General features: G+C 43.7%; 1 protein-coding gene across 3 annotated transcripts in view; it reads right to left on the bottom strand.

The window, feature by feature from the left end:
* Nucleotides 1-649: 649 nt before the first annotated feature.
* The window catches only part of MTOR (mechanistic target of rapamycin kinase), a 58,895-nt gene continuing 46,195 nt past the window's right edge, over nt 650-13,349 (bottom strand). For 2 of the 3 annotated variants that reach the window (XM_071767357.1, XM_071767360.1), the window contains 16 exons: nt 12,916-13,038; nt 12,126-12,308; nt 11,367-11,501; nt 10,914-11,088; nt 10,562-10,697; nt 9,254-9,401; nt 8,449-8,571; nt 7,948-8,030; nt 6,594-6,666; nt 6,017-6,091; nt 4,986-5,121; nt 3,940-4,005; nt 3,172-3,252; nt 2,800-2,880; nt 2,075-2,180; nt 650-1,550 (listed from right to left, as the gene is read on the bottom strand). In XM_071767357.1, the coding sequence (XP_071623458.1) occupies nt 1,535-1,550; nt 2,075-2,180; nt 2,800-2,880; nt 3,172-3,252; nt 3,940-4,005; nt 4,986-5,121; nt 6,017-6,091; nt 6,594-6,666; nt 7,948-8,030; nt 8,449-8,571; nt 9,254-9,401; nt 10,562-10,697; nt 10,914-11,088; nt 11,367-11,501; nt 12,126-12,308; nt 12,916-13,038 (1,740 nt within the window). In that variant the 3' untranslated portion in view covers nt 650-1,534. The remainder of the gene's footprint in view (nt 1,551-2,074; nt 2,181-2,799; nt 2,881-3,171; nt 3,253-3,939; nt 4,006-4,985; nt 5,122-6,016; nt 6,092-6,593; nt 6,667-7,947; nt 8,031-8,448; nt 8,572-9,253; nt 9,402-10,561; nt 10,698-10,913; nt 11,089-11,366; nt 11,502-12,125; nt 12,309-12,915; nt 13,039-13,349) is intronic. The other variant, XM_071767359.1, reaches the window with a different exon arrangement.

The following is a 13,349-nucleotide window of genomic DNA, read 5'->3' as shown; positions in this document are numbered from 1 at the left end:
GGTCAGGGTGATATCTCAGCTGCTGGAAACTAAAATTTTGGGGTCATGGGGTCAGGGTGACATACCACAGGCTGGAAACTAAAATATTGGGGTCAGGGTGACATCCCAGCAGCTGGAAACTAAAATATTGGGGTCATGGGGTCAGGGTGACATACCAGAGGCTGGAAACTAAAATATTGGGGTCAGGGTGACATCCCAGCTCTTGGAAACCAAAGTTTTGGGGTCAGGGTGACATCCCAGCAGCTGGAAACTAAAATTTTGGGGTCAGGGTGACATCCCAGCTGCTGGAAATGAGAATTTTGGGGTCATGGGGTCAGGGTGACATCCCAGTTGCTGGAAACTAAAATTTTTGGGTCAAGGTGACATCCCAGCAGCTGGAAACTAAAATTTTGGGGTCAGGGTGACATCCCAGCTGCTAGAAACTAAAATTTTGGGGGCACGGGGTCAGGTTTTGTCACTCAGCCTGGGGATTTTGCCTCCAGCTGCTTAGCAAAAGGAAAGACATGGAAGCACCTGAACTGATGCAGAACAAGAAAAGTCAAAGCCCTGGGAAAAGGAAACTTCCTGCAGAAAAAATAAAAGCAATTTTCACCTGCTTCCCTGTCTCTTCCTAAGAAGTACTTGGGAATAAACAACACAGCCCAAGTGGTAACGTTTTGGTGCAATTTATTGGCACAAAAATATCCCAATACAACATGGCATCTAAACATGGCTACTCTGTTGTATTTTGTGCATTGTTTTTAATACATTTAATTAATAAATCATAACTTTATCTTCCCCCCACGTGTTTAAACAACACCCACTGCTTTCTGCTTCAAGTTCTGACCACCCTGCCCTGTGCCAAGAACTACCTTGCCCTGGCTACTTCCCAAAACTCTTTTTTTGATCCAGAATCTGTGGGGAGCTCCCAGGGGGATTCCATTTGCACCCCACATTTTCCACGGATCAATCCCCACAGAGGCAGCACCTGGCCCCTTGCTCAGCTCAGTTCTTGGGCTCCTTCAGCAGTGTAAAAAGCAGATAAAGAGATTCCACCTCTGCTGTGTGAGTCAAGCTTGAAAATAAGCAAACAGCATGAAACAACAGTAAAATTCTGACTCTTTTAGCTTGCTTTCCAGTTCCCCAGCTCACCTCCTGCAAGGAGCTCAGTGCAGCCACACCACCAGGGCAGTAATTCCCCTGCAAAGGACTCAGTTACATGGCAAAGGAAATCCAAACCCCTCTCTGGTTATTCCCAGTGGATCACCAGGACCAAGCAGAACCACAGACAGCTGTGGTACAATCAAATCTTCCCTGTCCTGGAAACCCAGCTCAGGTGTTGTGTTCCAGCCAGCTCCTGTTGTCCCCCCCCAGCAGTCACACATTGCCTGACACCAACTTTTAATTTACAGTAACTCTTTTCATTTACATTTCCAAATGTTTGACAAAAAGGCTGTGTTTCCAGTCCAATGGTCAGTTTGTGGTTGTAGAAGGAGCAAGTTGGGAGTGCAAAAGCCTCCAGAATAAAAGGCTGTGGATGCTTTGGATTCTTCTGTTACCAGAAAGGACACCTGAGGAAAACAAAGGAATTGTAGTGGTGCTGACTTGGCTGTAGCTCCACAGAGGAACACTGAGAAGGACTCAGATTCCACACCACTTCAGCACAGGGAAAGCTGACAGGGCAGCCCTCATGCTTCCTTCCAGCTAACCAGTGTTTAAAGATGAAAAAAACACCCATTTTCTTAAGCAGAGTGCAAAGTTTGCTACCTCAAGATGACAGAAAATCAGCTGTTTAGTTGGGAAAATGTGGTTTTTCACTGTAAGTGACATCAGTGGCTGCCACTGATGCTATTTCATGCACTTAAAATGTTAATTTTATACACTTAAAACTGCTAATTGCAGTTTAAATGTTCTAAAATCCAGCCAGTTTCTTCCTGCCTATGGGACAGAGGTTTGTAGATTTACCAGAGCACATCCTGCATGTGGTAAGGTTCCTGACATAACACTGACCACACAAGTGACATTTTCCTGAGCTTTTCTCTGCTCAGATCATTCAGGGAAGGGTTTTGCAAGGTCAGGTGAAGGACAAACTCACCATCCAATGTAGCACTGGCACAGGTTCTCATGAGAAGTAGCTTGCTTGATGAGCAATTCTACTTGTGTGGGTACATCAAGAGTTTCATCATGAGAGAAGTCTCGACCTTTGGGATTAAACAATGAAAAAAAAAACCCCATAAATGGAAGCCACAACTCATGTAACACAACTTGCTTCTGGGTGGCAAGATAAGGATTGACAGGATTTTTAACTCCTCTCCCCTTACAGTATATAAAATGTGCAAATTTTCCCCAACATGAAGGCACACAGAGCCCAGAACTTCATTTCTCCTTTTATAGTGGTTTCTTTCCTCTTTTATTCTCCAAATAACAGAGAAATCAACAATAAAGAACTTCCCAGTAGCTGGAATCCTGCTCCAACTCCCTTAAGGACCCTGTCAGGCAAATGTGGGGTTGCTTCTCAAACTTTAAGACCAGAAAACTTTGCAACTCAATGCTAGAAAGCCAGGACAGGAGAAATCCAACCTGCACTAACAAATTAAGATATACAAAATAAAAAGTCTGTTTATTACAAGCACCTCTGCACTTCTCAAATCAGTTCCTTTGTGTCCAAGTGCAGCAGTGTTAGATGAAAATGGGGAAGCAGCCTCATCCACTGGACCAGATTATGTTAAATTCCAGGATTACCCCAAGCTCCAAACAGAAAAAGCAGTGCTGAGCCCTCCCATCAGATTTTCTCTTACAGGACCAGGCCCCAGTGCTCACCAGTCAGCTTATCTCGGACCCTGTTGATGATCTGAATTGCCTTCTTATTTAGAGCTTCTGGCTTCACTAAACCATCTCCTACTGGGAGACAGAAGAAAGAAAGAAAATTGGGACTTGAGCTGAACAATAAAAGCATTTCTACTCCTGTCACATCTCCCCAACCACCCCAAATACCACGTTGAGAGCAAAGCAGACACTGGTACATTTTCTGTCACCCTTCTGGAATTGAGAACAAACCCAAATTATATTCCTCATTTATTATGGCAAGGAACTGTGTCTGTCCCAGCTCATGGCATTGTATCCAGACCATAAGGAAATTTTCTGACCTAAGAACAATTTCTGCATCAGCACAGAGATGACAGGGAAACTTACTGAAGGAATGGATGGATTCAGGCACTGTGGTCCCAGTTTTCTTATGGGCTGTCTCACCCAGTTCCACACTGTCCAACATTTCTGTTGAAAAAGTATAAAAGCACAAATGTGAAGCTGAAATGCAGAAAAACAATATTCTTCTGGAAATAGCAACAAAGCTGTTGATCACCTGATTTGAAAAACATATTCCAGTGTGACTAAGTGTACCAAACATCACTAAAAAGGAAGCATATCACAGGAGAAAACATTATTTTTCCCCTGCTAACACACTGAAAAGCCTGATACAACTTGCAGGAAGGTTTTATATAAAAGTGTAACTGAAGGATATTTTGAAATTATGTTCAATTAACCTAAAATTGCAATCAAATAAGTATGTTTATTTGTAAAGTTCCCCCTCTGTTCCTACTCTGCATTCCACAAGCAAACAGCTGCTAAGATCCAACATGAAGCTCTCAACATCCAATCAGATGATGATGTGCCAGGCTTCTCACACTAATATTTGGTAGCCAAGTGAATAATGATCAAATACCAATTATACCTTGCACCACCTCAGTTCAGGGGTGCCCTAGAGGGGCATTAATGTAACTGTAATGGATCATCTGCTTTCTGAGCCCAAGTCCTGAACTGCCAGTCCTACAGCTAGTGATAGGAAGCTGTTCATCTGTCTGAATTTTGAGACAAGGACTGAAAATATTCACCCAGTCTTCTGCTCTCCTAGAAAATGAGTTGCTTCAGACATTTCTGACACACAGGATCCTTTCTACTCACCCACTGACTGGCTGGCTGAGTAGGAGTCTGTTCGTGTTCGGGAGCGTTTATTGCCCTTTGTGTTTGCTGCAAAAAAAAAAAAAAAGCAAGAAGTTGGAAAGTAGGAACTGGGGTTTCAGTGTTTCACAGCAGATTTGTCTACAAAGGAGACAGATTTGACTGCCTTTCTCCTTCTCCAGATTTGTGCCACCTTAAAATAGCTTTCAATCTCCTGATGACAATTAATACAAACCCAGTCCAAATAATTTTGCTTGTAGCTCAGTTCTGTGTCTGTTTAAGGGCAAAAGTGCTTTACCCACTCTGCTAACTTCACACAACAATCCCTAAAACCCTCTGCACACAGAAGCAGCACGTGCAAACCAACCCTTTGATCAGACTGTCTTCAAACAGTAGGTCGAGAGAGGTTCTCCTCCCCCTCTATTCTGCATTGGTGAGGCCACACCTGGAGTATTGTGTCCAGTTCTGGGCCCCTCAGTTCAAGAAGGACAGGGAAGTGCTTGAAAGAGTCCAGCACAGAGCTACTGAGATGATTAAGGGAGTGGAACATCTCCCTTATGAGGAAAGGCTGAGGGAGCTGGGGCTCTTTAGTTTGGAGAAAAGGAGACTGAGGGGTGACCTCATCAATGTTTTCAAATATGTAAGGGGTGAGTGTCAGGGAGATGGAGTTAGGCTTTTCTCAGTGGTGACCAGTGACAGGACAAGGGGTAATGGGTGTAAATTGGAGCATAGGAGGTTCAAGTTGAATATCAGAAAAAATTTTTTTACTGTAAGGGTGACAGAGCCCTGGAACAGGCTGCCCAGGGGGGTTGTGGAGTCTCCTTCACTGGAGACATTCAAAACCCACCTGGACACGTTCCTAGGGGATGTACTCTAGGGGGCCCTGCTCTGGCAGGGGGGGTTGGACTAGATGATCTTTCAAGGTCCCTTCCAACCCCTAGGATTCTATGATTCTATGAAACAGACTCTGGATTTCAAGCTCCTGGGTTGGTTGTATGAACTCAGGCTGATCACTCTCTTGCTGTCCCTGCTTTCTCAGCACCACTTACTGTCCATCAGCCTCCAGTTCAACAATGGGTCATACACAAAGGCCTCAAGCACAGCCATGACACTGTCCTTATGCTCACGCAGCACTTCCATCACTGTGTGACAGGTGATTCTGTAGTTCCCATCAAGGCCAGTCACCTGCAGGAAAGGAAGAAGTCAATCAACCCCACTGCTTCACTCAGCTCCAACCCTAACCCTAACAGTGTCCTGTGCCACACCAGAAAATACCAGAACTGAGAACTGAGTCCCATTTTCATAGAATCATAGAATAGGCTGGGTTGGAAGGGACCTCAGAGATCATCGAGTCCAACCCTTGAACAGCTACTGCCACAGTCACCAGACCATGGCACTGAGTGCCATATTGAGTCGCTTTTTAAATGTCTCCAGGGACGAAGAGTCCACCACCTCCCCAGGCAGCCCGTTCCAATGTCTGATCACCCTTTCCGTGAAAAAATTCTTTCTAATGTCCAATCTGAACTTCCCCCAGCACAATTTAAGACCATGGCCTCTTGTCTTGCTGAGAGTTGCCTGGGAAAAGAGCCCAACCCCCCCCTGGCTCCAACCTCCTTTCAGGGAGTTGTAGAGAGTGATGAGGTCTCCCCTGAGCCTCCTCTTCTCCAGCCTCAACACCCCCAGCTCCCTCAGCCCTTCCTCACAGGACTTGTGCTGGATCCCTTCCCAGCCTCCTTGCTCTTCTCTGGACCTGCTCCAGCACCTCAATCTCCTTCCTGAGCTGAGGGGCCCAGAACTGGACACAGGACTCAAGCTGTGGCCTCCCCAGGGCTGAGCACAGGGGCAGAATCCCTTCCCTGGACCTGCTGGCCACGCTGTTCCTGAGCCAGCCCAGGATGCCATTGGCCTTCTTGGCCACCTGGGCACACTGCTGGCTCCTCTTCAGCTTCCTGGCAATCCAGACTCCCAGGTCCCTTTCTGCCTGGCTGCTCTCCAACCACTCTGTCCCCAGTCTGTAGAGCTGCATGGGGTTGTTGTGGCCCTAGGAACAACCCCCTGCACACTAAACCCCACTGCTTACCTCCATGGCATTGGTCAGCATCCTTGTTAACCTAAATGGAATCTTCTCAGGGAATTTTTCTCTTGTCATTGCAACCTAAACACATGATGATGGACAGATGGACAATTAGTGAATTATTAGATAACTTATTACTTAAGAGTGAGTAAGTATTGTGGGGTTTTTGTAGACCTTGAAGACTGCAACCCAGATAGGGAATCAAGTCTCACCTTCAGGTTCCCCAGTTTTCACAAATGTTTGGCAGAAGCCAGATAATTCACTTGGTAACTGGGAAAACTCCCCCATGTGCCCCCAAGTAACACTCACTGGGCAGCAGCAGCTCAAATTGCTTCAAGGATTTTCCATACAGTGACATCAGGGCTTTTCTGCTTGTGCAGTGGTGCCTCAAGACATGCATCTGAGATAAAGCACCTCTTATTTTCATCTTGCCTGCAGGTAAAATGAAGCCCAAAAGAGAGCCAGAGGGCTGCCCAAGATCACACTCCTAAGGTCAGTTTGTCCTGACTTAGAGATTCGTTCCTGTTTCACCAGAAAATTTGGAATATTACAGAAAATATCAGGTCCAAATATAAAGATTTACCTCAAAACAGTCTCCAAAGTCAATATGGAGGATCTTTCCACTCAGTCTGTCTAACATCAGGTTGGAGGGGTGCCTTTGATGAAGGAGTAGGAGAGAAAACAGGGTGAGAGACCCTTATAAAAACCCAAACTAAATCACAGCAGCTCCAGTCTGAAATGAGATTTATCTTCATGAACAAGAACAGCCACTGACAGCTTGCTTGTCTGAGATGAGCAGAACAGCTTCCTGACAGAGCATTTATCACATTCTTTCTGTAATTACCTCTCAGGAATTGGAGATCTTCTCACTTTGGAAGATAAACAATCTCCTGTATCCAGGATCTTGAGTACATTTTGTGAATATAAACAGTTATTTTTCACTCAGAATGACTTCTTCTACTTGTTTTATGCTTTTTTTGTTTTCTCAGCATAGAAAAACATAATGAAATATGCTACAGGTGTAGTAATGCAAACTGGATTACTACCAGAAGAGAATCAGTAGAGAAAAATACAGTGCTGCTAATTCGTGCTGACTTGTTCCAACTTTCTTGTAATTCAGTTCTCCAAGGTTTATAATTTCAGCATAAAGCTCTTCCAGTTCAGGATTTGTTATGAGAACATGTGGGGCCTTACCTGTGTCTGCCTTTCAGACCTTAAATCTAAAACATATTGGAAGTTATGGTGACAGAAAAGCACACACCAACACCTAATCAAACTTTTCTTCATTTTATCTTGGTGGGTTTGTTTTTGGGGTTTTTTTTTGTGGTTTGTTTGTCTGTTGTTTATTTGTCTGTTGTTTAGTTTTGTTTTGTTTTTTTAATTATGTACCCAGCCCATTTGGATTGTACACACTTCCCTTCAGAACATGTCTGCACTGCAGACATGCCGTTAGGCAATAGCTTAACCAACATTTTACAGTCTTTAGGGAGTATTTCTGTATTTTTGGGGCTTCAGATGTCTTTGATAACTGTTCTGAACATTCATAGCAGTAGAGATGCTTCAGAGAGCATCCACCAAGCAAAGAAGTGTGCAAAATAAGTAGTGGTACTGAAGCTATTTGGAAGGAGACTCACAAGACCTCCCATGCTGTGACTGAAGGAAAAGACAAGATTAGAACTTGTGGTCCTTAACAGAATTCTGTGTGTGTTCCTCTCTAAAGGGAAGAAACTCTTATTTGTAGTCAAGATACACCCAGCCCTACAAGTAACACCTCCAGTGCTGAAAACAGCAGCACAGCCAGGTCCTGACAGCTGGTATTAACAACCAACAATTACCACAATTAAAGATGTTATCATAAGAACAGAGCCAAGGAATTGATGTTAGGCCTACACCATCTGTGCTTTTATTTTAAAAAAAACCTTCAGAGTTTCACTTACCTGTCCCCAAGGCCCAAAATATACCCAACCATTGACATCACAGCTAGTGAACGGGTGTAGTTTGTTCTCCTGTCAAACCACACCTACAAGTGGAGACAAAGAGAACAAAACAGGCAGGTTCACTGCATGTTTAAGCTTATATTTTCATTTCTACATGAACTGCTTGCATTTGGCACAAAGGTAAACTGTGGTATGCTCTGGTTTAAAGACACACCATAAGCCTGAGGTTGTTCAAACATCCTGAGGCCTTGAATTAGATGTCTGAGCCATCAAGAGGAACATTCTGAGGCTCTTGCTCTCCTCTCCCTGTGCACAGAACAAGGAGCTTCAGTCCTGTGATCCCCTTGTGAGGGGATACACATGTGAGGATACATGTTCTGCAGTCACTCCTTTGGAGTTTATGATGAATAAACACCATTTATCACTCACTCCTTCTGCAGAGGAGGCAATTCCACATCATGCTGCTTGCCAAACACAAGCCATGACTTGTGCTGAACTCACCTCTGAGCTTGGGCTTTTCAGCCACAGCAGCTTGGCAAGGTCATCCCCAGCTGTGTTATTGACAGCATGTTCAAATACTTCTACTTTCTGCATCAGAGTCAGGTGGTCATAATCTGGAGCCATCTGAAATTGAGAAGTGAACACTCAGAATCCACCTCCAATAATCCCTGGTTGCACTGAGAAACCCAGGAGCCACAAATCATTTCATCTCAAGTTTATATTGAAATTATTTGTAGATTGATCCCAAACACTGTGAGATGATCACCCAACAATGAAGAATTCATTTTAGATGGGATGGCAAATGATTTAGCATCCAAAAAGGATTCCATAGCCTTATTTAATTAAAATGCTGCAAAGGTAATTATGTCTCAAAAATCATTATCCAAATAAGTTTTCTGGGCTGGCACACGTTTTTCTCTTTGGCAGGAGATTCCACCTGTTTTTAGTAATGTTCAGTTTCTCCAATTTTGGCCTTGTTGCTGAGACACAATGTTTGTTAATGCCAGCAGCAGGGCATTTGTGTAAGGCACATGATAATCATCTACAATCCCAAACACATTTTAGTCCCCAGATGGTAACAAGTTATGGTGGCTGCTGAAACAGGAAAGGAGAAACAAAAAAAACATATGGCAAACTTTACCTCCTGGTGGCATTTTAGTTCTCTTACATGATATTATTGCACTTATTACTGGCACCACTAACAATCAGCAAACAGTCACAGAACAAGCTGTGCATGATTATTCTTCATTAAGGCACTGGAGCCCTAAAAGGATGTGCCAAAAACTCTGTCAGCTCTGCCCTTTACCCTCAGCATGATGCGATGCTCAATGTTGAGCAGAATCTTTTTCTTCTCTCTGTAGTCTCTGATCAGTGCATGCAGAGTGTCACAGTGGGGCACCCAGCCAATCAGCCCTGAATTTGTAGACAGTGGGATAACAGCATATCTCTGGATGCTACAGGAAAAAAATGGAGAAATAGGGCTCAGATCACTGCATGTTGTCAAGCACTACATTTCAAGATACTTAGGACAACTACTACTACAAATCTGATTCTGTAAGTTATTTTTCTTCTTTTCAAGCAGACCTGAAACATGCATTTGGACAGATGCCACCAGATAATCTACAGATGTTCTCAAAGCTTACATGGCTTTTACTGAAAGACTTCTTTCAGGAGGTATGTGTCATGTCACCCATGATGATCTATTATTTGCACAAGACATTTAATATATTTAGGCACCATTCACCAAGATGTTTAGTGACTATAATAAAAAACTCCTTGACAAAAAACCCTGTTCTTAGACTCTTAAGGCAGCACCTCAAAGTCCCTTGAAACAGGAGTTGTCTCAAAGACCATAACTATTTATGAGATGTGACTTCAATTAAATAAAACAAATGCTCCCATCAGGATACATTTCCTCTGAGTTTGAATCCCAGGAATTTTTTCTTTCTTTTAATTGTAATTTTTTGCTGCTCTAAATTAACTTAGTTCCAGGATTTACTTCTTCACAAACCAGCTGGTTGTGCCACAGGTTACTTGGGAAGCTGCAGAGTGTGCTTGAGGCATGAGGAGCTGGGGTTTGGATTTCAGATTGCCAAGGACAAGCCACGTGCCTCTCAAGTCCTCTGGCTCTGCAGGACCAGTTCAAATTCTGGCAGCTCAGTGAAGCTGAGGCTGTGAGCAACTGCCTTGAACACATCTGAGCCTTCTGGGGGCTGCTGTGAGACTAAGGAACAGCCTTTCATTCACCTTCACTTCTGCTTAATTAACACTGCTCTGCTGAAGTTGTGATCATCTGCCTGCTGAATTCACTTGGCTGCTCCAGATGTTTCACGGAACAACCCTGATGGGTACTCACTGGGATCTCTGTTTTGAGGGGGTTGTTTTTTTTCCAAACATTTAGAAAGCAATTTGATGGAGAAGAATGAACACTACTTTCCCCTTGCTGGTGGGACAGAATATCTTTATCCCCAGTGCTTTTTGTCTCCCTTGTGCTGACTGCAGGGCTGCTTTGAACTTTATGAAAAGCTTAGTAGCTGTCTGTAGTAGCCTAGAGGATTATATTTACCTGATCAACTATTCACAAGCAGATTCAGTGATTACCCACAAGACATACCTGAGGTTTTTACGAAGAGAAGTTGGGTCATTTGCAAGCAGAGTGTTGACCAAGCCAAAAAGCTGCATCACTCTCTCATCTTGGCGAAGGTCCTCGTGACCTTTCAGGAGGAACACAAACTCATGCCCATTGCTTCCTGCAAAAGGATTAATACAGAAGAAGTTGACCCTTGCTGAACAAAAAGAGTAAATACACACACACAAACACACAAGAACTGGAAAGTGTAGCAGCCAGACTGACAAGACTGCTAGGAAATACCTCCCTTGGAGGGATTTTACCTGGTAAATATGCAGTAAAAAAGCTACAGTTGTTTAAAGACTAGACTAGCTGAGTGAAAACTGCTGCCTCTTACCCATTAATGTTAATTTCCTGGGTCTCTGCTTGGAGGTGATGACCTGGAGTGAGGGTGCAATGGACTGGATACGTATGATGGGCTGGTTGGGATCATATGTCCCTGGCACTGCCAGTTCCAGGTCCCGGCACATTAGGAGTTTTGGTGACACATACTGTAGTTCCAAAGAAGTGAGCTACCAAAGCCAAAAGAAAAACAGCCCTTAGAATTTTAGTTAAATCTCACTGAAACATCTGAATTTTCAGATGGTGCTGTTGAGGCACCTACAACAGTTGAGTCAGGCAGCTGTATGCCAGAGGCTCGCAGGAAATGCTGTATAAATGGCAGTTTTGCAGCAAATGGTATGCAGGCATTTCCAAAATACTGAGTTTGGATGTTTTGAACAATCAGAAAACATGGATCAGAGACTGCTGCTGCACAGCAAGGGCAACAGAACTGTAACTCTGCCCCTACCTGAGGCAGCTGCTTGGAGATACGTCGGAACACGTGGTAATAGAGATCCCAAGCCTGAGTTAGGTCCTTGACATTTCCTGATTTCATGTACTTCCTGCACCATTCCTGAGCTTCCATTAGATCTCTGCCATAGGCCTAAGAAGGGAGTGAAAAACAGCAGAAAAAAAAGGTTTCTACAAGACTGTAGTAGAACAGGTAGAGACCACTTAACACCTATAAAGAGCATCACTCTCTGCTTTCAAACTGCATTAAGAATGCTTAAGATAATGTTATATTGCATATTGGAATGGCAGATCCAGAAATTCCTGGATTCTAGACATGTATTCAGCTTTTTAGACAATGTTGCTTACACACAGACTTTGTGATAGCAGGCAACAGAATGAACAAATTCACCCTTTAACAACAGGCTCACAAGCTCAGATTAATTCCTTTTGCTGGCTTAAAAATGTCACCTCTAGAATCTGTGCAAGTGGTTACCATGGAACAAGGCAGACTGGAGTCAGGAGAATTGACTGCAGAGCAGTTGTCTGCTTTCCAGACCCTCTCAAACTGTACAGACAAGGCCTGTACTGCTATGGCCCCTGTAGTGTGGCAGCAACACAGATCTGAAGATAAACAATAAAATCTGCAACTAATGCAATGAGTCCCAAGAGATTTACTCCTTGTTGTAGGTTACAAAGGTCCCTGTAACCCAGCTGGGGCAGCTGACTGCCCTGTGAGCTGCTGAGGGCATGCAGAAGGTTAAGCATCTGCTGGTACCTGATTGAAGGATGTCTCCTTTAAAGTCTGAGGCCCACGTTCCATCATTGCATGGAGAGGTTCCAGCACCTCAAACATTCCCTTCACATTCCTTTCCCCAAAGTAGAGACGTGAGGCTTCTTCCAGGCCCTCGTGCCACATCTCATGCCACAGGATGGCTACACGGATCAGCTCCTCACTCACCTGGGTTAGGACAGGGAAGAAGAAAGATGACAAGCCTAAAGATCAGCTGCTGGGACTCAAAAAATGCAAACCTACCTTCTCCTCTGTAGGAAATACTTGTTGCTGGCAGCTAGAGGGAGCTGTAAGAACTCCCACAGTCCCACTGCACTGCAAGAAGCTGATGAGGCTTTTCTTTCCTTATTTATTGCCTTTAACATTTTCTGTGTGTTTGTGTAGCTTGGTCAGAAAGCATTATGTTTCATTTAATCATAAAAAATCTTTATAAAATGAATAAAATTACTTCCCATGCTATTCTCAGTAAGTTTTGTTCCCAACTTCCATTAGGCAAAATTTTCTCCTTATGGAGTAATAATTCTTCATTTATTTCTTCTCTAAACTTGTCCATATGGAGACAAAAGGACTCAGTGTTTAAATGTTATGGCCCTTATAAATTAAAGGATTCTCTTGACATTATACTAATACTGTAGCTTCTCCCAAGGGAAAGAAAACCCAAATTAACTGTACTTAAACAAAATAATCAGTGAGTACTCATTCTGTGTCATTATACCTGTGGTACATCCATCCCTGAGACACAATAAACACCCCTCCTGGTGCACGGAGTACTCACCATCATGGCCTGCTGCACCAGAGTGTTGCTGTGCTCACACATGTTCTTCAGGATCTTATTTGCAGCATTGTGGCGAGCAGTGGTTGTGGATTTAGAGGCCACAGTCAAAGGGTAGATCAAAGCCTACAAAGAACATGAACCAGTAAGGCTTCAGAACCACACAGAAGAGCTACACAAATTGAAGATTATCAAAGCATTAGCAAGAGCCTCGGGGCTAGACAAGAGAAAGCAAGCTTGCTTCTGGAAAGAGGTGAGAGGAATTTGCTATTTAAAATCTCCCAGTGTGCAAAGCTGACAAGATTAACCCACTGAGGAGCAGAATGACTCTGAGAGCCTGTATCACACTGGAAGAACAGAAAACTGCCATTAGCTTTTTGGCATTTTCTACACTGCAGGAAGGAATTCAGTGAAAATGTCTGTGGGGTGGCCTCTTA

Source organism: Heliangelus exortis, chromosome 23, assembly GCF_036169615.1.
Source record: "Heliangelus exortis chromosome 23, bHelExo1.hap1, whole genome shotgun sequence".
NCBI classification, from domain to species: domain Eukaryota; kingdom Metazoa; phylum Chordata; class Aves; order Apodiformes; family Trochilidae; genus Heliangelus; species Heliangelus exortis.
The sequence above is the reverse complement of the archived record's forward strand: the minus strand, read 5'-3'. Positions and strand labels throughout refer to the sequence as shown.